Source organism: Phasianus colchicus, chromosome 14 (assembly GCF_987193195.1).
Source record: "Phasianus colchicus chromosome 14, bPhaCol1.hap1.1, whole genome shotgun sequence".
In the NCBI taxonomy this organism is placed as follows: Eukaryota; Metazoa; Chordata; class Aves; order Galliformes; family Phasianidae; genus Phasianus; species Phasianus colchicus.
In genome coordinates this window covers 18,673,120-18,698,684 of record NC_143449.1, presented here as the reverse complement: position 1 = coordinate 18,698,684, position 25,565 = coordinate 18,673,120, and the positions used below count along the sequence as shown (strand labels likewise).

Below are 25,565 nucleotides of genomic sequence, written 5' to 3'. Positions count from 1 at the left end.
GCCAGCACACCTCCCACAGTGCTGCAACAACTCCCCCGTGAACTGAGCCAGGGCAGAACTGCAGGCATGGAGACCTCCCCCAGCCCTCACACTACCAACAGCACATCCCCCTCCCCAGGCTTTGGGCCCTGGCTGATGGGAGGGAGCTGAAGTCCCTCCCTCCACTGCAGCCCCACAGCTCTGCTGGGCACAGCAGGCACCGTACAAAGAAGAAGAGGCAAGAGACAGGGGGCCTGATGCAGGTTTTTTTCTGTACATAAGTGTTTTTGACACCACAGCCTGTTGCTTATAATAAAACAGAAATCAGAAAGAGCAGCCAGAATACACACCCAAAGGCAAAAATCCTCGGCTTAAAAAAGGAGTGGCCAGACCCCAGTGAGGGGAGGCCAGCAGCTGGGAGTCCAAGGGGGAAAAGGTACACCTGCCCTGGCTGGGAAGAAAAACAACACAAAGAAAAAACGAACCAAAAACAAAAAAACCAAACACCCAGTGCTCCCACTGCTGAGCAGAGGAGAGACAGAAAAAAAAAAAAAACCGAAACAAAAACAGATTGTCCCATCCTCAGAGTCCTGTTAGCACCTGTACAATAAAACTGTACCATCTACCGGGAGCGCAGCAGCCCTGCCCTGTGCCTGCTCTCTCCGGTAGAGCTGCTCCCAACGACACAGGAGGGGGAAAGGCTGAGCAGACACCGTGCAGGGCAAGAGGGGAGAGAGCCCAGCGGGGCTGAGCTGCTGGAAGTGTGGGCTGCCTCTGTATGACAGCTGTTGGGGGAGGGAGCAGCAGTGCGACCGAAACGCAGAAGGAACCTGGTGAGGATGGAGCAGAGCGGGTGAGAGTGCCTTCAGCAGAAGCCAGCTCCAATGCTAAGAGATGGGACCGTCCCCAGGCTCTCAGCCGAGGTGCCAGAGCCACAGACCCCAGTTCTGCAGCTCAGGGTGGTGCTCCAGGGGAGCGCAGGCCCTGGGGAGTGCTGGAGAGGGGCCAGAGGAAGCCCTCATCCCATAGCCCGGAGCTCACATAATCACAGTGATACAGACTGCAAAAACAAAAGGAAACGTAACAAATTAAATACTAATTAAATAAATACTATGGAAGACATCGGGGGTGGGGTGGAGGGCAGACAGAGAGGTGCAGTTCCACGGGGTCAGGCAGGGATGGGCGGTGGCACCCACTGCCCCACGCTGCAGCAGAGCTTGAGCCAATCGCTGCCCCACAACGCCCCACAGAGAGGGTCCACCTCCCTCTGCTGCTGCTGGATGGGGCTGCCAGAGCTGCGACCGCTGCTGCTCATCACAAAGAAACCCCAGGAAGTCCTTGGAGGCAGCGTCCTCTCCCCCCAGCCAGCACCGAGGCACCGCCGGGAGGAGATCAGCTGGCTGAAGCCTCAGGTCCTTGCTGCTGGCTCAAAGAGGGCTGCTTCCCATTGGTCCTTATTATTGCCTCATGATGCAGGGAGCGATCTGCCCCCGTCAGCTGCTCCACGCCTCGTATTCCACGGCAGAGCCCAGCAGCTGCAGCAGCTCAGGCTCATAGTGCACCAGCTCCACTGTCTCTGCAGCACCCTGTGCCGGCTCAGGGCTCTCCTGCACCTCGTCCTGGGCCAGCACCTGGCTGAGGGCCACCTGGCGTTGGAACTCAGCCCTGGGCAACGTGGCAATCTCAAAGTGTGGGAAGCGGGCCTGGAAGATGCGGGAGGACAGCTTCAGCCGCTTCAGCACGTCGGAGAAGAGGAACCAGTTGCAGGGCCTGTGAGGATAACAAGGTCAGAGAATGCACCAGCAGCATTCCCAGCCAGCAGGAATCACAGCAGGGCTTTTAGCTGCCAATGAATCCCAGGCTGGGGCTTCTCAAAGCACATCTAGGCCATAGAAGAGCCAACCTAAGCCAGCCCCCCAGCACCGCAGTCCCTGCAGGGCTGCACCCAGTGGTTCATTTCAGCCCAATGCTCCCTTCCTGCCCACGGCCAAATAAATCCCACTGTGAATTCTTTCCCAAGGTGATCGCCTCAAGGATGGACCTCTGAGAATCAAATCACACCTTGGTGTCTTCCACTTCCTTCACTGACGTGGGGCATAGCAATGTTCTATCCTCAACATTTTTCTAAAAGTAAGTATGTTGTGCTTCATTATGAGGTGGTATAAGACAGAGAGAGCCACAAGGAGTGCCCCATCAGCAGCTATTTACTGCTAAGAGGAAAGCTGCCCTACAGCCATGGCTGCCCTACAGCCATGAATCCTTCAGAATAAGGATGAAGGTGTTCTTCTCCCCTGGGAAAGTGGTTTGAAATGTACAGGGCAAAAACATGAAACACTGTCCTGCCTGTCTCCTTGGCCAGCAGTCACTTTGGGCTCTCAAGAGTACCTCAAAGCACGCAGGCTTTTTCAATACAAGAACATTTCATATTAACTCCACCCTGGAGGGCAATCTCCAGGCTCACGAGCACCCCCCCCACCCTACCCCTCCAATGTAGCATTAATGTCACTCAAACGCTCCCCATTCCAGGAGAAGATACCCACCCCCGAGAGACGGACACTTGGAGGTTGTAGCTGGGCAGCAGTGGCTTGTCTGAGAACTCAAACATGAAGTTGTCAGGTTCCTGTTCTTCTTCCTCCTGGTCTGAACTGCCTGGAGGGTTGAGCAGAAGATCGCATCCAATGCTGTCTTTTCCCTCTGCAACAAGAAAGACAGATGTTGGTGTTGCTCACACTTTCACTCCATCATCCCATGGGGAGCAGCTCTGCCCAACCAGACTGGCTGCCACTACAGTCCCATGTGCACATTCCCACAGCATCACACTGAATTCAATTGGTGAGTCCCAGCATCCTCCTGCTCTTCTTCCAGTCCCTCATCTCTGAGAAACTCAGAGCGAGTGCAGAGCTGCTCTGTACAGAGAGCTGCCTGAAAACTCCCCTCGGTGAGCAGACAGGGTAGGAAAAACACCTTACACTGAGAGTAGGATGCCACTGATCCCACACGTGAGACAAAGCACTGCCTGCTTGCAAAATGAGACACTTTGACTTGGCACTCTTTTCAGGGATCAAGCTCACGCTGGTCCTTGAGGACCAGGCTCATCAAAACACCCTCAGCCCTCCACTCCTCTGCAGCCTGGGAGAACCTGCTCCACTTGAGAAGAATGGAGGAGATGCTTTGTCTGCACAGATCCCATAAAGGAAGGCACTGCTCTCTCCTTGCTGACCACCCAGATCCCACTCTCAACAACTGCCAGCAGGTTATTGAGGTGTGTGCCAGAAATTGTGTCTAAATATGGGCTGCCAAGCTGTGCTACCCAACTGCACAGCAGATCTGAGCACAAATACAACAGAACAACAAGAAGCATGACAGCTGAGGATCACCCCATAAGGTTTCCGGCTTGCAGAAACCTTGGACTTGTTTTTGTCCTGCTGAGTTAATGTCTCCAAAAACTTTCAGAATATACTAGAGGTAAGATCCCATAGAGAAAAGCAGACTAAATGTGCTGAGAAGCAAATAAACCATTTGTGCAAAATAAAAAATAATAAAAAACTCAACACCACAATGCATGGAAGAAAAGGCTACAAAAAAAAAATCTTAAGGTGTGCTGCCCTAGAAATATCCATGCACTGCACTGCACCAAGCAAGAATGTTAATAGGGAAACAACAGCAGGTGACAGGAGGCGTGCGTTCAAACAGGCTGCTTAAATCTTCAAGAGTTACTGCAGAAAGGAGCAAAAATAAGGAATGTGAATGTTGGTCTGAGATCACTGCTGGACAAAGCTGAAATACCATGGCTGGAAAAAAAAAAAAAATAAATCCCATTTCTTGAGCAACCCAGGAAAAAGAAAATCAAATGCATTCAATGTGGACTAAATATGGTCCAACATCTCAGCCCTGTCTGTTAGCCAAGTGAGAGCTACTCACAAACAAGGCCATCCCAACCCACTGTAAGGCAGAGATGAACAAGCACAGCAATGCTAGTCCCAAATGCAGAAGAAACCCTGGAATGGCACTCTGTTTGTAGAGTGACATGAGCACGAAGGGCATCAGGCTGATGAGCTTACCATAGCCAGACCTGAGAGATCTCACACTCCCATTTCTCTCGTTATCTTTTGGCCCCAAGAGATGTGCAGACCTAAGGGAAACTGTGGACAGCTTTCCTGCCTTGAAGAATAGAAATGGACTGAGCATTTCCTAGGGTTTCTCCTCCACCCTCAGTGACGTGTAATGAAAAGGGACACTTGGAAGAACTGAACCTCTGAAAGCCCCTTTAGATACTGGAAGGCTGCAATAAAAGCTCCCTGGAGCCTTCTCTTCTCCAAGTTGAAGGACCCCAACTGTTTCAACAACCTGTTCTCGTAGGATAGCTGCCCCAGCCCTCTGATCACACAGTCCTGAAGCTGTGTCCATCAAAGCACGCGGGACAACAGTCCAGAAGGATCCACAAAAGCATCTTACCAAAGAAAAAATCCCTATCAGGAGCAGTGGGAACTCTCAGTATGTAGCGCTGTGGCAAGATATCTAAGATGTGACTTGGAAGGGAAGCTGACAGAACTGAAAGAATGATGTGTTACATCACAGACACACTTCTCCCTGCTCTGCTGCTGTAAATGAAATCAGGTTGGCTGAACTCACCAAGTACAGAGCTGCTATAGAAGTCCCACGCTGTTCGAGGATCTCCGTCAGTGCGCCCCTGGAGATCCGAAAGGTAATCTAAAGAGGAAGAATGGAGAGGGTTAATGCACGTTTACTGGCCACACCACAGTCCTGGCATACATATCTACTGGTCCTGAGTAAGCCATGCCATCTCTGCTGCTCTTTCTCTGCTGTAACCGTTAGGCATTATGGTAGAATCTGAACCACAATCCACTTGCAAGAAGGGTACCCTCACTCAGGAGAAGGCAGCATGGCCCTGACCTGAAAACTTGAAATAGAATCCAATGGGGAAAAGCAACTGATAGCACTATGTAGGTTGGAAAGCAAGGTTCTTAGGGTCTTCTTACACTCAAGATTGCATCCACAACAGGTGCATGTACAGTTAAGCCTGGAGGAGCACTGATAGACAAGTGGCAAACAAGACTTTTTAGAAATAGGAAATTTTATGTCTTGTATCTACCTGGGAACCACCATCTCTTCTAATTGTCTTTGCCTCACTGTTATGTAGGAGCCAGGACACTCATCTCATTTCTACTTAAACAGTACAGAAAGTGGGCATGCTTCACTCTCAGTCAGTCATCAAAGATGGCTCTCCCCATAGGCAGAGCCATTTTAGAGCAGATGGCATCGTTTTGTGGCAACAAAAGCGTATCTTTTGGGGTTTTGCAGTAGGACCAAAAAGCAATGCTGCTCAACAGCATCTCCAACCCTCCTGCATGATATTGACTTCAGGATGTGACCAGAGCACTGCCTGTACATTAGAGAACAGAAAGATACTTGAATCTTAATTGGAAAATGGTGTGCTAGTCTAGAGACATTGAGTGTAAAAACACACACAGGACAGAATTAAAATCACTCAGTCATTGGCTGCTCAGGCACTTTTAAACCCTCAGACACCCAGATCTGTGGTCCTGTGTGCTGCCTCACAGGAAGGATGGAAATGCAGCCACCCCCAGGCACCCACCACAGAGGAAGCGCTTCATCACGTCGCTGGTGGCAAGCTTCACAGCTGTCTGCCCAGAGTAAGTGGCCAGAGTGGGATCAGCACCATAGGAGAGTAGAAGCCACATGGTCTCCAGGTTGTCATTGGCTACTGCATCATGGACAGGCCTGTAAGGATAGGAGTGTTAGCAGAAAGAGATTGGAAGAGAGGGCATAGCAAAGAATCTGTTCTGGGATAAGACAGATCTAGTGATGACCATCAGCTCTTCCCAAAAAGCACACTGTAATGCTACAACGGCATGATAACAGGAGGGCAGTAAAGTCTTAGGTTAAAGCAAATGAGAACAAGCCCAAATGCAGCAGTCACAGATGCAGAAATGAAGGAAAACAGCTGCTTACCTCTGGAAGGCCTCACGTAGGCAGGGATCTCCAGCAAGAGATGCCCTCACCTCCACTGCCAACCCTTAAATGAGGTCTGAAAAGGGGTGGATCCTGCCTCCATCCCTTCCATCACTCAGTACATTGCATGCACCTGAGCTCCCCTGGGTTGGCCCTGCCTTCCCACCAGGTGCTGCATCACTGCTTCAGCCCCTAAATTAGCATTTCCAGTACACAAGCCCTGCTCACTGCCCCATGTTCCTGGCTTGCCTCGTGCCATCCTGCGCGCTGCAGTTCACGTTGGCGCCGTGCTCCAGCAGGATGTGCAGGATGTCGATCCAGCCTCGCGCACAGGCCTCGTGCAGAGCTGTGTAGCCAGCGTTGTCACGATGGTTCACATCACTGCTCTTCTTCTGCAGGCAATAGAGCACCACATCCTACAGAAACAAGAGCGTTGAGGGCTTGGTCACACACAGACCAAAGCAAGGCAGCACAGGACACAAGGCGGGCAGCAGCGCCGAGGCTCACCTTGTAGCCCAGGCGAGCTGCTCTCTGCAGGAGGGTCTCCCCTGCATTTTTGTTCACTATCAGCCGTCGTGCCTCAGGAGGAATGTGCTGGGCTGTAGGCAACTCAGGGGAGCTCCCTGGGCTGACACGATGGGATTTACAAAGAGGCCACGAGTCCTGGGGTTTCTTCGGAGAGTGCGTTTTGGGCTGGCTCCAGCGTCCTTTCACCTGGAAAAAAAAGCAGTACAACCCTGGCACACATTGACCTGGTTTACTGACACAATGGGAGTCACTCTCGTTTCTCCCCACCCACGTTCCCCTTGTCGATCCAAGCCATACCTTCCCCTCATCACAGATCCCTGCCAGGTGTTTGGTTTTACATTTGCGTTTTCCTGATGGTTTCTCCAGCTCTTCCTGGACAGGAGAGCTGTCTGAGTGCTCCAAGAAGAAGCCGTTCCGAAAGTCTGGGCGTCCTTGAGATTTCCGGGGGGATGGGGAAAGCCTGCTCCTCAGCCTTAGCTCTGTGCTTTTACCCTGCGCTGACTCCTTCTGCTTTCGGTACCTAAAATCTGCAGGAGAAATGGGAATGAGGAAATTCTGCAGGTAAAGGACACCTTTGCCACCAATCAAACCAAACCTCAGCTCTCTGCTGGCTGCACACCCAGAAACACAGACCCATGGTAGAGAGTCACAAGCAATGAATATGCAAATTTTCTCCACCGTGGATGGACTTAGTGTGGGCACATGAAATATAACAGGTCTGGAAAGACCAAGCCTACCGAGCTCTGGGATTTCCACATGACTCGCCAGGGTTTCACATTAGTTCTAACAGTCAAGGAACCCAGCTTGCTTCCCATTGGCCTGCTAACTGTGTGCTGCCATACAGTGCATCCCCTCCTATCTCCAGGGCCCAGTGGGACTCATGTGGGATACCCTCTGGATAGACAGGACATCCAAGCACCTGTGAACAGTCACTGCTCTGCTGCTTACAAAAGCAGACCCTGCCTCACCCTCCTGTCTTCCCCTTAACTTAAGTAGCACTTTAAAGTTTCAGTTTGACTTGCAGGCAGGTGGGAAGCACCAGGATGCCTCAGGGGAAATCCAAGCCTTTCTTCCTTTCATTACACAGAGCTGCAGAACCCAACACACCACACAAGGACATGCACTCTGCTTCACTGAAATAGCAACACCCCATAGCAAGGACACTACGGGCTGGTGAGGAGATGGTTGAAAGGACATGACTGAAGCTTGCAAAAAAAACAAAAAAAAAAAACCAAAAGGGTGCACCAGCTGAACAGAGGAACCTTGTTCACTCCATCCTGCCGAGCAAGACTTAGGGGCACTGGATGAAATGAGTAAGAGAGCAGTTAAAAAACACACGGAAGGAAGAAGTGCTCTGCACAAGGGGGAAACTTCAGGGCTTTGCTGCCACCCAGAGGTGGTGGAGGCAGTTGCCATCAGCGGGACCAGAAAGGATTGAATCAAACTCACGGCCACGAGGCCCGTAAATGAACTGCAGAAAGCCTGGCTGATCTATGGAGTAGCCCAGACTGCAGACATCAAGATCACTGTCCTTGCTGTAGTGACAAAACCCCATCATCCTTTAGAGGGAATAAAACTGAAAGCATTGGGCCCTGACCTGGCACCAGAAATCCCTTCCCAGCCCACACCTGTCATACCTGCTTTGGATTTTCGCCTCCTGTGAGGGAAGCCCACCCGTTCTTCCTCCCTTTCAGTCAGATATTCCCCAGTCTGGTATCTCCGGCTTTTCTGTCGTCTCCTTTTCTTTCTTTTGATGTGGCTGTCATCCTCCTCCTCGTCGTTGGGCTCCCACAGCTGCCTGGGTGCATCCACTCTCCAGGGCAGCTCCCGGCTCCTCCTCATGTGACAGCTGCTCCTCTCAGACACAGACCTGTCCCTGGCCCTGTGGCTGTGATAACGCGATGCCTGGTGGGATTTCCGCAGCTTGCGACGTTTCAAGGATATCTCTTCCTCCTCTTCCTCCTCCTCTTCTTCCTCATCCTCCTCCAGCAAAGGTAAAATATCCTGACCAGTCACATCACACTCTCCCATCACGCTAGCAGAAGAGCCAGCAACGCTTCCTGCACAAAAGTGGAAACAAGTGTCAAAGAAGGCAAGGCCATCTACAGGAAAATCCCTGCCAGGCAGGACAGAAGATGGACACAGGGCCACATGGACAGGAGATAAATGAGGAAAGCTCATAGTCCACCCAGGAGGTGAAGCACCCAGTTCTCCTGGCAGGACTATCCCAGTGCTTGGCACCAACTCACCAGACTGGCTGCGCGTCCGACTGCTCAGCACCACCGGGATGAAGTCCCGGAAGTTGTTCTTGGGCTTCTTCTCAAGGTAACCTGTGGGGAAAACCACCCTTTGAGAAGTACGTCACAGATCTCTGCTCACACGTCTGCTGGCCTGGGAAGCTCTGTTAGGATCCCAGTTTGCAGTGGGAAGCCACCAGCTCCAGAGGCCATTCAGCTTCAGGACAACAACAGCTCAGCCCCACAGCATCAGCACAACCCAAACTGCCAAAGCCCGACCCCATGAGAACACATTGCCTTTGACAGCAGTACCTTCCTCGTGGCTGTCCCTACGGTGCTCGGGAGAAGGGAACTCTGTCTTCGTTGGCCTCCTGCGCTTACGCTTTACCCTGAGGCTGTTGTGATCACTCACTGATCCCAGGCCACTTCGGCCCTCTCGCTTGCTGAGCTCGTGCAGATTGTCATGGTGCTTGCGCCACTGTGAATGGAGGACACAGACTGAAGCTTGAGCTTGTGACTAACAGTGCTGGAGGAGCAAAGGAGAAGGGACAAAAGACCATCCCCCTCTCATGATGCTGGTGCTCTCCAGCATTTTTGACACCCCAGATCCATTTTGTTCTTTTACATACAGATCCAGATGTTTCAGACATTAATCCACTGCAAGACAACGCCAAAGAGCATGGGTAGAAAGCTCTGTGCACTCAGCTGTCCTAGCCCACCAGAGCTCCCACCTCACCCCCAGCCTCACAACCATGACCCCACAGCCCGAGCTCCAGCCAACCTCACCCACCTTCCGGCCATGCACGTTCTGGCTCCCTGATTTGCTCGGGGGCTCCTCGCCATCCTGCGCTTTGCACTTCAGTCTCTTTTGCACCTGCCTGGCATCGCCGTCGTGCTGCCGCTTGGACTTGCAGCGTGTGCCACTGTCTTGCTTGACCTGGCCTGCTGCTGTGAGCTTGGCCTCTGCCAAGGCCTGGGGAGCAGCCCCAGCTCGCAAGCAAGTCACTGAAGGCAACGACACGTCGCTCTCCACGCGCTCCTTCTTCACCCTGCATAGATCCACCTGATGTGTGCACTGAAGGGGCTCTGCAGCTGGAGGCTGCTGGGAGCCTTCACAGCCTGGCTCCTTGTGCTGATTCTCTACAGGTGCTGCAGGCACCTCTGGAACCACCCGCAGGGCTTGCTGCCCAACCACGGGCACGTCGTGCGACAGGTATGCAGCTAACACTTGGTTTTTAGGCTTTGCATCCGACTGCTTGAGGCTGCAGCTCCCCTGGGGAGCCTCAGTCTGCACAACGCCCTCCTTACTGGAGTCAGTCTCCGGTTCCTCATGCTCTTGACTCTTTGAAGGGTTGTCCAGCTTCCCCTTTCCTCCTTTTGCATCCAAAGTGCTGGTTTGAGGAGATGGACCTGTGTTCAAAGGGATAGCACTGTCCTGCTCCTCGACGGGTTTGGGCTGAGGTCTGCAGCTCTTGTTGCTCTTGGATGCAGCTTCACACTCCGCAGGTGGGAGCCTGGGCAGCCCCTCGGGCAGGCTCTGGGCTGCCGCACTGGGCTCTGTGGGCTGCACACTCAGGAACGTGGGGAGTTCACCTGTGCCAGCGGGCTTGCAGGAGCTGTTGGGGTTTGGGGGCAGCTGCCCTGTGGTGGAGATGCCGATCGAAAGCAGAGGGGTCTGATGATAAGGAGACAAGCCGAGAGGCAAAAGCTGAGGATTGGAAGGTTTGCCATTCACGGGGCATCGCGGATACACGCTCCCCTGGACAGGATTCCAGGTGGAGATGTCCTTGGATTGACACAAAGGAGCTCCTGGAGCAACTTTGCCATGAAGCAGTCTCTTGGCAGGATCCTGCTGTCTCTCCGTGCCCGCCTGGTTGGCTTTCTTCCCGCAGGGAACCCCAGCGCTCCGGGGCTCTCCCTGATCGATGATGGAAATGGGCTCCTGCTTGGGAAGGTGGTGGGGGTCCCTGCTGAAGCTCACGCAGGGGTCCTTGCTGAGCAGCAGCGAGGCGGGCACGGGGTTGGCAACGCCGACGTAGGTGCCTGGAATGGTGCTGATGAGAGTGGTGTTCTTCACCCAGGAGCCCTGCTCTCTGTTCCGCAGGAACTCGGGGAAGATGACGAAGGGCGCGGTGGTGCTGAGACACGAGGTGACGCTGCTGCCCGCGCTCTGGGCCGCGCGCTGGGACTTGGACAGGACCGTGGTGAGAAGTGCTTTGCCACTGGTGTGCACAGGGGTGAGGATGGGCATCGGAGGGGTTTTGCGTTGGCTGGGTGGAGGCAGCTTCTGGCGATTGGACTTGGAGGAGAGATCGAGAGGCATCTCGCTGCACTCCGGAGAGGAGACCATCTCACGTTCCAGCTGCGGAGGGGATTTCAGGGGTGAAAGCGAAGTCGCGGCCCCCGGTGCGTGCGGCTCGGGAGCTGCCGCTGCTCTGGCTTGTGTGCCAGTGCCAGAAGAGGGAGCAGCGCTTCCACACGGTGCTGCCGGCAGAGGCTGGCTGGACGACAGGGCAGGGCCAGCTGTGGACGAGGGAGCGCCATCGGCAGCGGTCTGGGCACCGCTTCCACCTGAGGGCGAAGAGCAGCTAAGCTGATTCACCTCCACCGACACCACTTTGGCATCTGAAGCCAAGGGTCTGGTGACAGAGAAGGTGTAGGGGTAGGAACGCAGCTCTGGGGAAGCAATAATGCCTGGCACGCAACGCTCGGGCAGGTAGGAAGGCAGGACGGGAAGGGTGAGCGTGGAGGAGACCCCCAAAGTGCTTGGAAGCGTGGCCACAGTGAGCGGCTGCCCGCAGCTGGGCGGTGGGATGTACACTAGCGACTGGTTTGGGCTCAGGACCGTCCCAGGCTGAAAGGACAGGGGCACTTTGTGCATAGCAGGGGCCTGAGATGTGGGAAAGCACACTCGACTCAAAGTAAAAGTTGCAGGGGTGGAGGCTGAGGTGCTGCAGCTGGAGGCGACCACGGATAATGTCCCTTCTGCCAGCACTGCTGGCCCTTGCGCTCCAGTGCTTGGGGCGGTTTTCTCCTTCCCAGCAGGCTCATTCTCTGGAGCCACAGAGCAGGTGGGAGGAACGTCAGCCTGCTTGTCGCTGGGAGGATCTGCAGGCATCCCGGCAACATCAGCACTGCTGCTCTCCTGCTCAGCAGCTTGGGGGACTGCAGGCTCCTGCCCTCTGCCATCCCCCTGGCTTGCCAGAGGGCCCTGGACATCATCTTTCACAGTCTTTCCCACACACTCTGGGTTTGGGTTAGGATCAGGTGGCTGCTCTTCCAGTTTGGGTCCAATCTTTTCCTCCACCTTGCCACTTGCATCCTGGGCATTGCTGCCACCACTGCTGACTGCTGTGAGCTCCACCTGCAACAAGAAGGGAGAAAACAATCCTGAAAAGTTATGGAAGCAGCTTCTAGCAAGGCAGACAGGACCTACTCTCCAGCCCTGCCCTGAGGAGGCAGAGGCCAGCAGATGCTCCTTCTAACCTGGAGGTTGTTTGCCCCTTGTGCATGTTGCTGCAAGTTGCTGCTCTCCTCTCAAGAGGAGGTCTGCAGGACCCATGAGGACAGGTGCTCTTGCCTGACCTGTTCTATCACAGAAAGGCCTTCCCAGAGGACCCGGATGGGCACAAATGGGGCTCACCTTGGAAAGGCTGCTGCTGACGCAAAACTCTTGAGATCCCAAATGCTGGGAGCTGCTGGTTTTAGACTCCTCATCAGAAAGTGGGGCTCTCCTAAAGGGGGAATAAAACATAGTGTTACAAAACCCCAGGATGCTCTCCCAACATCCTAACCTTTCCTGTCCCCACACGGGACAGGAGAACAGCTGACAAGCAGAAGCATGCTCCAGACAGCCATGAGCTCACTGCACCTTACACCTCCCACAACAGCAGTGGGTGCTGACCGCTGCAGGACAGTGGGGACGAGAAGCACTGCTGTCCATCACTGTCTTCTCCCTTCACCAGAGGGCTCCATTCACCTGCTCCTGTCCCTTCCATCTCGCCTTCTGTTCCATCACACACTTCCAGCCCTGTCCTCCTCAGAGGACACACACCCTGTCCCGTTCCTCTGCCTCCCATCCACATTCCTGCTGTCCCAGCTCAGCAGCTGTGTCTGTGAGCTGCCCACCCATCCTGCTGGCCTAAGTGCAGAGTGTGAACTCAGAACAAGGATCCACAGAGACGGGACGCACCGAGCACACGGCTGTCCTTACAATCTGACAGAGGAGCAGGCATTGCTCACACGCTCTCTATTTACGTATTTAAGGCAACTTCCAGCCTTGTTCTGACCCAGCGCCGTCACAGACCAGCGCTGCTGTCAGGATCAAAGAACTCGATTTCAGGTTTTGCTGATGACAGAAGCGCAGGGGCTGGAAAGGACCTCAAGAGCCTCTGCACTGCTTCTGTTTTTGCCCTCCTGATGCCACGCACTTCCACAACAACCAGATGATGCCGCCAGCCCCATCCTCGGGCCACACATCTCAGTGCGGGCACCAGGAGCGGCTGTGGGCAGCCTCGGGTGGGACGGACAGCGGGACGGACAGCGGGACGGACAGCGGGACGGGGCCGGGCTGAAGGCCTGGCGGTCGCCCCATCCCAAAGCCTCGTGGACCCGCCCAGCCTCCCCACACGCAGCCCGGACATTTCCGTCCCCTCGCCTTCCCCGTTCGGCCGGGCCACCGAAGGTTCCGGCGGGCGGCTGTGAATAACGGGACGGGGCAGACGGCGTTTCCGCGGCGCTCCGCAGACGACGGCCGAGCCGGGCGCTCCGCGGGCCGAGCCAGGCCGGGCCGGGCCCAGCGCGGCGCCGAGGCCGAGCTCCACCCCGGCGGGCGGCGGGAGCGGCGGCAGGGGGCGCCCGAGGGCAGGCGGCGAGCGGAGCCGGGCAGCGGGCGGCCGCCCCGCCCGGTCCGGGGCCCCGCAGGCCCAGGCCTCGAGCCGGAGGGGCGGGCCGCGGCCACGAGCCTCGCCGCCGGGCCGCGCCGTGCGTCCCGCAGCCCGGAAGGCGCCGCCGCCGCGCGGCCTCCAGCCCCGCCGCGCGCCCGGGGACGGCCGTTCGCCTTGGAGGCGGCGGCGCCCCGCCGTTCTGCCCCCCCCCCCCCCCGAGGCCGGGCGCCGGGACAAAGCGCCGCCCGCCGCGACGCTTCGGGGCGTTCGTTAGGAGCGGGGCAGCTCCGGGCGGTTTAGGGAAGGCAGCGCCGTCCGACGGCTCTTATCTGAGGGCTGCACGGCGGGGTGAGGCGCGGAGCTGATCGCCGTCTGCTTTTCTGCCCCGCGAGAGAGCCCGAAGTCCGCCCCGTCCGCCGCCCTGGGCGGTTTGCTGCCGAAAGCAGCACGGAGGGCCGCGCGCTGCCTGCGGGCGCCCCGAGCCTCCCTGCAGCTGACGTGCGCAGCTCTGAGGAAGCTGCCGACCCGAGCCGTCGGTTGCGAGAACGAGACCCCAAGGCGGCGGAAATAAAAGGCGATGGCAAGCCGTGGGACGGGCCAGGAACCGGCCTTGATCAATTCTGCCTGCCGGCCACTAATCCTCCCTAATCTCCTATTTGGTTGGTGGCATGTCACAACTCTCCCATCTAATCGTGCGCTCTGCGCTCACCCTCCTGGGTCACCGAAGGCTCTTCTTAGCAGCTTGGCTCGCGCTCCTCTCCTCCCCTAACACTTAACAGCACAAGTGACGATGCCAACACCGTGCGCGCAGTGCACCCATGTCAGTGTGCGCAGCTGGCGAGCGCTCTGGAGAGCAGCAGTCCTCATCCCCCAGCCTGATTCACCGGTAAAATCGGCCACGCCAGCACCATTTCCATTCCTGCAGCCTCTCCGCATCCCTTCCTGCCCCTCCTGGGCCCACCGAGCCTCCCACGCACCTCACCTCTCCTCGTTGAGGCCACACATGCGAATCCGCTCTGTGCTGGTCCAGTTGTGCACCCCGCTATAGAGAGGTGCCGTAGAGATCATGACAGCTGCTCGTCACCAACCCGGGACCTCTAGGGCTCGAGGGGCCACTCTGCCTGCAGGAAGAAAAAAAACAAACCAACCATAAAACAGAGAATTGGTGACTCTTGTAGGATGCTGGCATCCACATTGATCCCCAGCTCCATCGCCAGGCAGAGCGAGCACGATGCCTGAGATGCTCCATGTCTGTCTGGATCAGGGCTGGAGGGAATAAGCAGCGCCTTGGGATAGGATCTGCTCATCCTCACACTAACCAACTTGCTTGCCAAAGCCTCAGGCTACCTTGAGAGCTTCACACAGCCATTGGTGAGGCTGTGCTGCCCAGAGCTGGGGGTGCCCCGTCCCCGAGGCGCCCGAGGCCATGGGTGGGTCCTGGGCTGGAGGAGGCACCCAGCCCCCGGTACAGGGGTTGGGACTGGGTGGGTATTGAGGTCCCTTCCAGCCCAGCCGTTCTGTGATCCTATGATCTTGACACACACGCACATCACTTCTGCAAGACCCCCCTGTTCTTCTCCCCACCCCAGAGGTTCCCAGCGCAGGGCAGTGAGCCCAGGCAGAGCTGCACCCAAGCGGACGGCTGTTAGAACGCTGACCCCTCCCCGAGGCTTCGCATCACGTTGATAAAGCAGGACGTGCCGGGCTCAGCGGGGAAAACCTCAAACGGGGAAGAAGCCGGGGGGGGGGGACGCGGGAGGAGAGGGCGGAGGATTGCCAACTGTGCCACCAACGTGTCATCCAGCGGGCGTCCCCTCAGTGCGCCGCGGAGGGGATGATGGTGTTCGGCGGTGTTACGGGTAGAAAACAGGAGGAAATCCAGAGACTTGCGAGCATCCGAGACGCACCGTCTGCGGGGTGGAGCTTTCGGGGGAGGATGTTACAGCCAATCGTGCGGCGCTGGGTGCTCGAGCATTAAGGCAGCTTTGCTGCTGGAGTCGTGTCAGGGAAAACGCGAGGAAGGAGGGAGGAGAGGATCCCCTGCGCTAAGCGGAGGGCGAGGTGGAAGCGAGGAGGGAGGACGGACCGCGAAGGGCAGAGATGCTGTCCAAGAGGTTCTCGATACAAAGGCATTCTGGACACACGAAAGGAAAGCAGGCAGAGGCACAGGGCGTCCTCGGTGCAGCGGTGAGAGCAGGGAGAGGCTAAAAGCAGCACGTCACCCCCAGCCTCGCTCGGCTGTCTTTGCCCTGCCAAACTCCTGGGGACACGAGCTCTGGATGAGACCAGAAGCAGGATGCACGATGCTGAGATGAGTGCAGGGATGTACAGGCCGGGCTGAATGTGCCCTCTGAGCACAGCTGCTGCTGTGTTATCCCCTCCTCAGCCCGTGTGCCAGTGGGGAACATCCAGAAACAGAACAGCAGGGCCATAGGAGAAACAGGGACAGGGCAGTTTGCTTGCAAATAAAGAAAGAAAGAAGTGACAGACAAATCCACGCATATGAAAACAGATCTGAGCAAAGCCATGGAAAATGGGAATCAGGAGAAGAGAGGAACGTCCAGCCAAGGGCACACGGTGCAGGGGGAGAAGGGCTGTGCGGTGGAAGGGGAGCAGGGCAGGTTCTAAGGCAGAGAGCAGGGTCATACCCAAAGAGAATGAGAGGTGGCTTGGAGCAGGAAGGGGAGGAGTCTTGCGATGCTTGGAGTGAAATGCAACATAAAGGAAATAGGGGAACAAACAATCTGTGGGGATTTCACCATCTTAGGCTAAACTGAAAGAAGGGCAGGAGGACAGTTCTGCCCCCGAGCACGGCGGTGGGGCTGATGGTTTGGGAGACGGAAAGGGATCCACTGTGTGAGTGGGAAAGGGGCTGTGCAATGCGGGACAGGAGTTCAGAGAAGAGCTGGAGCATGAAAACAAGCACAGAGCGTGGTCTGAGAATAGGTCTGGTGAGGGAAAAGCAGGGACAAGGACGTATGGGGAGCAGGGAGGGATGGCACGTTTGGAGTGCTCGAGTAAGAGCTGGCTGACAGAGCAGGATGGCCACCAGAGGAGAGGCAGGAGAACAAGCACAGCCCCTGCTTCGTGAATTCTTGGCCTCTACCCTCTATGGACGACACGGGACATGTGCCAAAGACAGGCATTCCACAGGGAGCCAGAAGGAACAGAAGAGAGAAAAAAAAAAATCACGTTTTCAACTCGAGGAAAAGGAATTCAACATGGAGAGAATGACAGACGTGCTCTCCAACACAAATGGGAGCGACCAGCGAAAGAGGAGCATCCTTCAGAGCACAGACAAGGGAGGATGTCTGAGAAACCCGGGTAGGAGCAGCCGCAACGTGCAATGGGCAGAGCAGGGCCAAGCACCCAAGGAGACCTTGAGTGGAGTCAACACAAGACAACCTCTCATCTGCACCGGTTCAGCTTGAAACGACTTTAAACGGCTGTAATTAAACTGGCAGAACCCCTGGAGAATGCAACTAGGGCATGCTTTCATGTACCCTTGGAGCAGAAGGAACTACTGAAGCCCTTCTGTCCCCTCACTCCTTCCATTGGCACCGCAGGGTGAGCCCAACACATCTGTGTTTCAAACCAGCGCTGTGGGTTTCTTCCCTGCCTGGAAGGGTTTTAGCCCACAGCAGCTCCCAGATCAGGTTCACCAGGAGGGAGAGAGGGCGCAGCCTGGCACAGAATCCGTTTAATCCAGCACCTCTGCCAAGAGAAGCGTATATGAAACCACAGCTTTATTTTGATGTAGCTAAATAGGTGCCCAGCCAATTCTAATTAACTCCAAAGAAAACGAGTTTAGAATGAAAGAAGACCATCAACATCCCATTCTGCTTGGAGAGAAGCTTGTTGCGCGATACCAAAACTCCTTCACATCTCCAAACAAAACACGCTCTAGAATTGCTGGTGAGAAAGGGTATGAACACTGCCTCCAACAGCAAACCCTGCAAGAGATGCTCAATGAAACTAACACGGATGGATTACATTCACCAAGAGCAAAGGGGCTCTTTATTCCCTACGCCAAACCCCCTCACCGCCCTGCAGCTGGACAGGACACCACAGTGCAAACCAGTCCCAAATCAGCACAGCAGAAGATGTCTCTGCTGCAGAAGAAGCACACTCTGCTCAAGTCAGCACCTAGCTCACCGTGCCTGGCAGTCCCCTTGGATTGAGCCAAGACACAACTCTCTCCTCTGCAACACAGCCTGGAAACAACTTCCTTGAGATGAAGATCTCTGGGAACAGATCCTTTCTAATAATCACCTATAGAGAAATCCCCCTGCGGTGCCAGGACAACTGCAGCTGCAGCACAGGCCGAGCTGGGGGTGGTGGATGGGCTGCTCCCAGCTTCTCCCTGCAGCTGAGCCGAACCCCCTGCACTGCCAGCAGCCCTACTCCTCATCCTCTGCAATTCTAACTCGAGCTGCTTGGGCTGAGGTTTCCTAACGTAGCTTTTGCCCCCCGCATGGCACTTCCCACCCTGGCATTAGCACAGCAGAGGTGTGTGACAGCCACAAAGCACATTTGGCACCGCCAGTTCTGAGCACTCTGAGCTGCAGTGCCCTGGGTGCACCCATGCAGGAGGGAACAGAGCGGCTGCGTTTCCCCACTCCTCGTGCCAACCTCTCCTTAACACTGTGAATGCATTCAGTTTTAGGCCAGTGATAGCTTCTCCCCCAACAAACTCCATCCTAAAATGGCTCAGATTTTGAGACGCTCACCTTCCCTCTCCCTAACCCTACCACTGCAGCACAAGCTACACGCTCACCGATCTCCACCACCCTGCCTCAGCCAGGCAGGAGCCGACGGACACCAACACACTTCAGCAGCCCCCAAAACCCCCCGCAGGGCTGCCCCAAACCCAATCTCTGGGCAGGGCTGAGAGCTGCACAGCACCATCAAGCAAAGCCCCGGCGAGCCGCGATGCGCAGCGCTGACAGCAGCGGGGCTGTGAATTGCAGAGAGCTCCCCCGGGTGAGCAGCAGCAGCCCCACAGAGCCCCGCAGAGCCCCGTGCTGAGCTCTGGGTTGCGGCGGTGCGAAGTTGGTGCGACGCAGACAAAGGGATGCGGCCAGATGGGGGCCGAGCACGCCGCATAACTGGGACAGCAGCACGGAGGGAGGGAAGGGAAAAGGAAAACGGGAAAAGGGAAGGAGCTTTTCCCATCTGAGCACGCTGCACGAGTCCGGCACATCCCTCTGCAGCACGAAAGCAGGAGGACGCGGCTGCTGGTACTGGGAGCGCTGCGCAGCACGGCTGGCCAGGGGGCACTGTGGGCAGCCGGCAGGATGCACTTTGACCCTGGAAACACACCCAGGGAGACACCTTTGGAACACGATCCAGGAGAGGAGCAAAACCCAGAATGCCACTTTTTCCCACCCCGATGACTCAAAAACGTAAAGCAGTCCTGGATGTGGGGAACCCGGGAGGGACTCCCTGTCTGCACTGCATTCACCACGAGCTGCTGCCATCGATGAGAGCCAGAGCATGGAGCTGCCCCTCGGTGGGGCACGGATGGGCCGAGAGGAAGCGATGTGCATCCACGGGGACGGCCTCACTCACTCCTGAGAGTTTGTTCACTTTGGCAATCTTCGTTGCCATTAGTAACAGGGGCGAGAAATTATATTTGCTTTTAGATGCGATTGTCGGGCGTCCATTTGAGGTGCAGAGGTCTGGAGCCAAAGCTGCCCCTGGTGCCCCAGAGGGAATTCAGCCCTGAGCAGCAGCTCAAAAAAAAACCTTTCAAGAGAACTGCGTGCAAAAAGAATTTAAAAAGAAAAATCAATCGTGACGGTCCTCTCCCAGGACCTACATGGGGCTTGGGTGGGAAAAAAATAGGCGAGAAAAGCAACGAATTGCAGCAGGACTGAGCAGCAGCAGCGGGGCACCAGCAGCCAGCAGGGATCGGCCCCAGCCCAGCTCGGTGGGCACAAAGTACCGAGTGCAGCCCCGACCCGGTGGGTTTGGGATCCCCCGGGCTGCGTGGAGCCCCGGAGCGCTGCGGTGCTGAGCCAGGCTTTGCTCAACGCATTTGCTTAAGCTGCTTTAAAGACACAGCAGCACCGCGAGTAATTATAGATACTCGGCGTGATGAATTGGGAGGGAAAAGGGGAAAAAAAAAAAAAAGAGAGAGAGGAAAATCGAGAAAATCCATCCTCGTGTGGAATAAAATAAAGTTTGCTGCACATCGGTTCCTGCAAGCTACAGCTGCCGGCCAACAGCAAACCCGCGGCAGGAGCGGGTTTTTAAAGGGACGGGGAGAGAAAACGCCACGGAGGGGTCGGGAGATATCTGCAAAGAGACGTTAAAAGGCCCACGTCGTGCGCGGCACGGCGAGCAGCCCGGCCCTGCAGCACGGAGCCGCGGCCTCGGGGAGAGCCGACGGCTGACAGCGGTGCGGGACGCGGGGATGGCGGTAACCCCGCAGCACCCACGGAGAACGGCGCTCCTCGGGAGCGGATGCTCGGAGAGAGCACAAACGGTGCCCTTCCCCGAGGGCTGCGCTCGGGCGAGGAGGCGGGGAGAGCCCTGCGAGCGGCGGTCGGGATGCCGGCTGCGACACGGCGCCGGAGCTCCGCTCTGCCCTCCCGGCAGGAAGCGCCGCTCCGGTCCCGCCGCCGCCGCCGCCGCCGCGCACCTCGGGCACGGCCCCTCCCGCCCGGAGCCGCGGGGCCGCAGCGGGGGCAGCGCCGAGGCTCGGCCCCCACCCGCCCCACCCCGCACCGCCCCGCCGTTGGGGGGGGGCGGGGGGTCCGGGCGGGCACCCCTCGGCGCAGGCCCCGCCGCCGCTCAACAGTTGTTCCCCGAGGCCGCTCCCCGGGGCAGGAGCAGCCCCGGACGTGGGGCGCCGTCCCCGAGGAGGGCCCTTCCGCCACCGAGCGGGGCCGCGCCGCCACCGGGACTTTCCTCCGCGGCCACGCCGCCAAACTCCGCGCGGAGCGGCCGCCGTCCCACCGCCACCGCCGCGCCGCACCGCGAGAGCCGCGCCCCGCCCCGTTCGGCCCCGGGACCCCCCGGCAGCGGCAGGTGCCGCCGGTGCGCGGTGTGTCGGTGCCGGATCCTCCGCGCGGGGTCGGGCAGCGGCACGCGGCGCCGTCGCGGGGCACACGGAGCGGAGCGGCACCGCCGCTGTCACCGCGCGCCGCCCCCGCCCGCCGCCGTCCCGCAGCGGGACGCTGCCGGCCCCCCCCCCCCAACCACCACCGCCACCACCCCCTCGGCTCCCCCCCCCCGCCCGCCGTCCCGGGACCGGTTTCCATGGAGACCCCCGTCCGAGGGCCGCGCGGGGCCGTCCGCTCGCCGCCGTCCGCCCGCCCCCGGCGGTGGGTGCGGGGCGAACGGGCCCGGGGTTACCCGTGCGAGCGGGGCCGGGCGTCCGGCGCGGGGCGGCGGGGCTGGGGAAAGGGGGGGGGGGCGGTTGGGGGACCGGGCGCGCACCTGTTTCCCTCGACGAGGCGGGCGGCGGAGCGGGGAGAGCGGCGGGGCGCGGCGGGCCCCTGCCCGGAGGAGGCGGCGGGTCGGACCGCGGCGCGGCGAGCGGCGGTTCGGCGGCGGCGGAGACACTGGCAGCGGCAGCCGGAGTGTGAGGGCGAGAGCGAGCCGCCGCCGCCGCGGGGGATGACGGGAGCCGTAGTCCGCCCGCCGCGCCCCGCCGCCCGCCGCGCCGCCCCGCGGACTGCAGCTCCCGGCGTGCCCCGCGCCCGCCCTGCCCGCGATGGGGGGGGGCGCTGTGCGGAGCCGGCCGAGTCCGGAGAGAGGGAACGGGCGGCGGGGAGGGAGCGAGAGAGGGAGGGAGGAGGGGGCTCCGCGCCCGGCACGGCCCGCGGCGGGAGGAGGGAGGGAGGAGGGAGGGACGCGGATAAGGGGTGGGGGGGGGGGTTGCTCCCCGCCTGGGAGGGGCCGCTCCGCACCCACGGGCGGGTGGAGGCGCGGCGCGGGGGGGAGCGCACGCACGGCGCGCACCGCACACCCGCACCGCGCCGGGGCACCGGAGCCCGCACCCGCAGGGGGAGGGAGCGGGGAGTGGGGGGAGGGAGGAGGAGGAGGAGGAGGAGGAGGAGGAGGAGGAGGAGGAGCGGGCGGAGGCCGGGAGCTGCACGGCGGGCAGCGCTGGACGGGCACCGCGCGGCAGAGAGCGAGCGCGGAACCCGCACCGCACCGCGCACCTCCGCTGCCCGCAGCCCCGCGGCGGAACGGGCGTGGAGTGTCCGAGCGGCCCCGCCCCGCCCCGCCCCGCCGGGCCGACGTGGGCTCGGGCAGCGCGGCCCCGGGGCGGCGGCGGACATGGCGCTCGGGTGTCGCCCCCCACCACACCCGGGGTTCGCCCCGCGGAGCTCCCCGCCGCTCCCCGGCCCCGCGCAGCGCCGTGCGGAGGAACGGCGGAAAGGACGGCGGCGCCGGGGCGGTGCGGAGCGCCTCGCGGTGTGCGGGGACCGAGAGAGGAGGAGGGCGGCCGAGGCCTCGGGGCTGCGCTCTGCCGCTCGGGAGGGCACTGAGCTCGGGAAGGCCCGGAGGGAGGGAACCGCTCCCGCGGGGTGGGATGATGCGGGTTCTGCCCCGCACCGCACCTCCCCCCCGCCTCCGGGCTGTGCGCGACCCCGTGCGCTGCGGCCGCGCGGAGCCGGGACTCCAGGTTCGAAGGCCGGAGCTGCCCCCGAGCTCCCGAGGCTCTCTCTGCCCTATTTGCGTAGCAGTGCCGTTAATGCCGCGCGGTTTGCGGTGCCCCGTCCCGCGGCGCTCGGGGTGCGTGGTGCAGCCCCCAGCAGAGCTCTGCTCCCGCTGCTGTCAATTGAAACTGGCCCACGCTTCGACATCTCTGGATTGGGACAATCCACACCCGGGAGCTCTGAAAGGTGCTGCTAAAAAAATTCTGCGGCTCTTCCGCAGGAAAAAAAAAAAAAAAATAGAAAGAAAGAAAAAAAAAAAACTCCAAACAAACCAACCTCCTAAAAAACAGACGCTCCTTAAAAATGGAGAAATCTGAAGAATACGGAGCATCCCCCATGGGATGAGATGCTAAAAACTCCACGGGGCATCCTCCATTGGGTGAAACATGAGATCCTGACAGTTCCACGGGACAGCTCCCCCCGGCCCCACCGTGAGCCCCGCAGCCCCCCGCAGCCCCCTGCTGCTCTGTGCTCCCGGTGCTGTGCACGGGGTTCATCCCACCCCACGTGTCCCCACTGCAGAGCACGGCCCGAGGTGGAGCTGTGGCCGCTGGAGCGGCACTGGGGCTCTGTGCTCGGGGGGCCATTGCTGCGGGGGCTGCTGGGCTCTCTCTGGGGCTATCCCTACAGCTTCAAAGAGTGAGGCTGCATCCACGCCGGGCAGACGGCTCGGCTCGGTTTTATTGGCGTGCGACAGCAATAAAAGGTGTCAGCTCCCACCGCAGATCCCGCCGTGCCGTTTTCCATCCCAGCTACAACTACAGAATGATGACTTCTCCCATTGGAGCTGCTGCCACCGCCTCCTCCTCCTCCCTGCACCCCAACCCCTTCACGCTTCTGTGCTGGGAAGGGGGATTCTCTGCTCCCAGCTGTGGGCTGTGCTGCTTTGTGCCACCCATGACTACTGCAGAGAGCTCAGAGCGGGGCTCGTCCCTGCTGTGTCCTGCAGGAGGTTCACTGCAGGAGGCCGAGGTGACAGTCACTGCACTGCCACCATATCCATCCCTCTCCTTTGGCCTTAGAAGACACTGCAAAGCAATAGGGGTTTGGGATGCCTGGGACGTGGTACAGCTCTGAGCCTCTCCCTGCTGCAGCCCGGCTCTCTGCTGTCCCATCCCCAGGTCTGGCTTCAAGAGGCACCGAGCGCTCCTAATTGTGATCGCAGACAAAGAGAGCCGGCCTTTGAAGGCTGCACACGCGGCGTCTGGCAGCACGTGCCTGCAGATCTGCCACGCTGCCGGCAGCCCCGGGGACACGGGGAGCTGGGGGTAGGAGCGCTGCTGGTGCCCGGCTGCGGGATTTGCCCCAGGCTGTGAGAGCAGCTCCCAGCCCAGTGCCGTGGACAGAGGCTGACGGCACCCAGCGATGAGCTCCGTGTCGGCCACCATTCATAGCGCCGGCAGCGTGTGGCTGCACGCAGCTTTGTGTCCAGCCTTTGTCTTCAGGGGACATTCGGCCCCATGGGAGGTTTTTGGGACCAGTCATGCGTCGGTATCACACTGCTATGCCAGGACTCTCACCCTCATCCCTGCTGGTGAGCATCTCTGTGGATGCAGAGCCCTGAGAGGTACAGGTGGCAGCTGGGATGCGCTTACTGGGGGGATGCAGAGGCTTTTCCCTAATTGCTCAGCTGCCTGGGGACACATGGAGACACGTGGACATGGGGACACGGGGACACTCGGGGTGTGGGATCAGTTAGGTATCTGTCAGCTCCATGACACCCAGCGAGTGAAACACTATGGTGCAACCCAAGTGACCCGAGCAGCAGTGACAAGTCTGGTGGCCACCAGCCCGCATCCCCCCCCCTGCTACCGACCTCCGTGAGGAAGCACATTGCCACCCCAGGAGCCACACGGGTGGCGGCCGCCCGTCCTCAGAGTCATCGGCACCACAGCAGGCACCAGGGTCCCGGCTCCGGCATCGCAGCGGCAATCTCTCGCGCAGGTTGTGCCGTGCTGGATACGGCATCTCCATGGAAACCCTCCCGCTCAGGCTGTGCGGGCTCGGGAGATGCCATCTCCACGGAAACGCGGGGCTGTGCAGGCCGGGATGCGCGGACTGTGCCTGGATGCTGCGGATAGGGGCTGTCCTGAGCTATGGGGTGACACGGGATGAGCGGGGCCGCTGCTGCGGCTGGAGGGAGCCCGGAGAGGAGGGGACGGGGATGGCACTGCGGACCCCAGCATGGGGAGGTCCGGGGGAGCTCCGCCGTGAGAGGGAGAGGTGCGGGACCCCCTGACGGCCACGGGGGCCCCGTTGCAGCCGGGGGGGACCCGGGGTTGATGCCGGCAGTGCCATAGCATGGGAAGCCGGGGGGCCTCCGGCGGGGGCTGAAATTTCACCCTGAGGAATAGCCCGGATGAAGTACTTTGCAGGTTATTTATAGCCTCCCCTAAAAAAAAAAAAAAAAAAAAAAAAAAAAAAAAAAGAGAGAGAGAGAGAGAGAGAAAACAACAACAAAACCCCCTTTATTTATTGACTTTAAATCTGCCTTCTCCATTCATTCCGTTCTCGAGGGACACACGAAGCCCCGGCACCGGATGGCCAAACCCCCCCCCATCCCCCCCCAATCCCTCCAGGAGGTCCCCACGGGGTCTCCACGCCGGGGCACCGCCGCACGCCACGAGCACCGGGCACGGCCGCCCCGGGCTCAGCTCGGCTCGCTCCCTCCGGCCCCGCTGGCAGCTCGGCCGCCCTCACCCGGGCTCCGCGCGCTGTAAACCTGGCTTTGACGTCGCCCGGAAAGTAGGCCAGTAAGAGCAAACTGCAGCCGCTCGCAGCCCTCTCCGGGGACGGCGTGCGCATTAGCAACGCCGCTGCTCTCCGGGGGTTCCGCGCCTGGTGGAGAACCGCGGTGTTCTCTCGTCTCGGTGCGTTCGGACTCGCCCGAGCTCCTGGGGCGGTGCGTGGTACCGGGAGGGGACGGGCAGCTGCCCGCAGGGATCCCCAGCAGTCCCTTCCTGCAGCGCTTTGCAGCTCCTGATTTATTTTTTTAATTAAAAAGCGAGCACCGATGTGGCCGTGCTCTGTAGCCTTATTTCTGTGGGGGTGTCGGGGTGATGTGTTCTGCCCTTGGCACGGGGGTGGATGAGCCCGGGGGGCTGCATGGGGCACAGTGTCCCCAGCAGTGTCCTCGCTGCTCCTGGGTCCTCCTGTGACCTCCCCCCTGTCACTCATACCAATGTTTTCTGCATTTATTTTGGAAGTATTTCCGGATACTGGAAGCCTCAGCTCAGCTCCTATCTGGCCATTCCTGGCAGGATTTG

The 25,565-nt window shown here is 59.1% G+C and overlaps 1 protein-coding gene across 2 annotated transcripts; it reads right to left on the bottom strand.

The window, feature by feature from the left end:
* Window positions 1-232: 232 nt before the first annotated feature.
* On the bottom strand, window positions 233-21,219 carry BCORL1 (BCL6 corepressor like 1). Of its 2 annotated transcripts, XM_031594037.2 has the most exons (14): window positions 21,071-21,219; window positions 14,607-14,745; window positions 12,382-12,472; window positions 9,529-12,102; window positions 9,051-9,216; window positions 8,751-8,831; window positions 8,139-8,561; window positions 6,799-7,028; window positions 6,481-6,687; window positions 6,223-6,389; window positions 5,597-5,742; window positions 4,612-4,689; window positions 2,520-2,673; window positions 233-1,749 (listed from the first exon to the last, which is right to left on the bottom strand). In XM_031594037.2, exons 2-14 carry the CDS (start codon window positions 14,690-14,692, stop codon window positions 1,473-1,475), a joined length of 4,680 nt encoding a protein of 1,559 aa, XP_031449897.2. In that variant the 5' UTR covers window positions 14,693-14,745; window positions 21,071-21,219; the 3' UTR covers window positions 233-1,472. The 2 variants fall into 2 exon arrangements, with proteins under 2 accessions (XP_031449897.2, XP_031449896.2); XM_031594036.2 differs by lacking the exon at window positions 21,071-21,219 and having other exon boundaries at window positions 14,607-20,215.
* Between the last annotated feature and the right edge of the window lie 4,346 nt (window positions 21,220-25,565).

What these genes read in the sequence shown, in the direction of transcription:
- BCORL1 (XM_031594037.2), bottom strand. Translation starts at nt 14,692, where the DNA reads ATGATCTCTACGGCACCTCTCTATAGCGGGGTGCACAACTGGACCAGC. An exon ending in TCAGCAGCAGCCTTTCCAAG is followed by an intron (nt 12,103 to 12,381) that starts GTGAGCCCCATT and finishes TTCTTGTTGCAG; the next exon opens with GTGGAGCTCACAGCAGTCAG. An exon ending in AGAACGTGCATGGCCGGAAG is followed by an intron (nt 9,217 to 9,528) that starts GTGGGTGAGGTT and finishes CTCCATTCACAG; the next exon opens with TGGCGCAAGCACCATGACAA.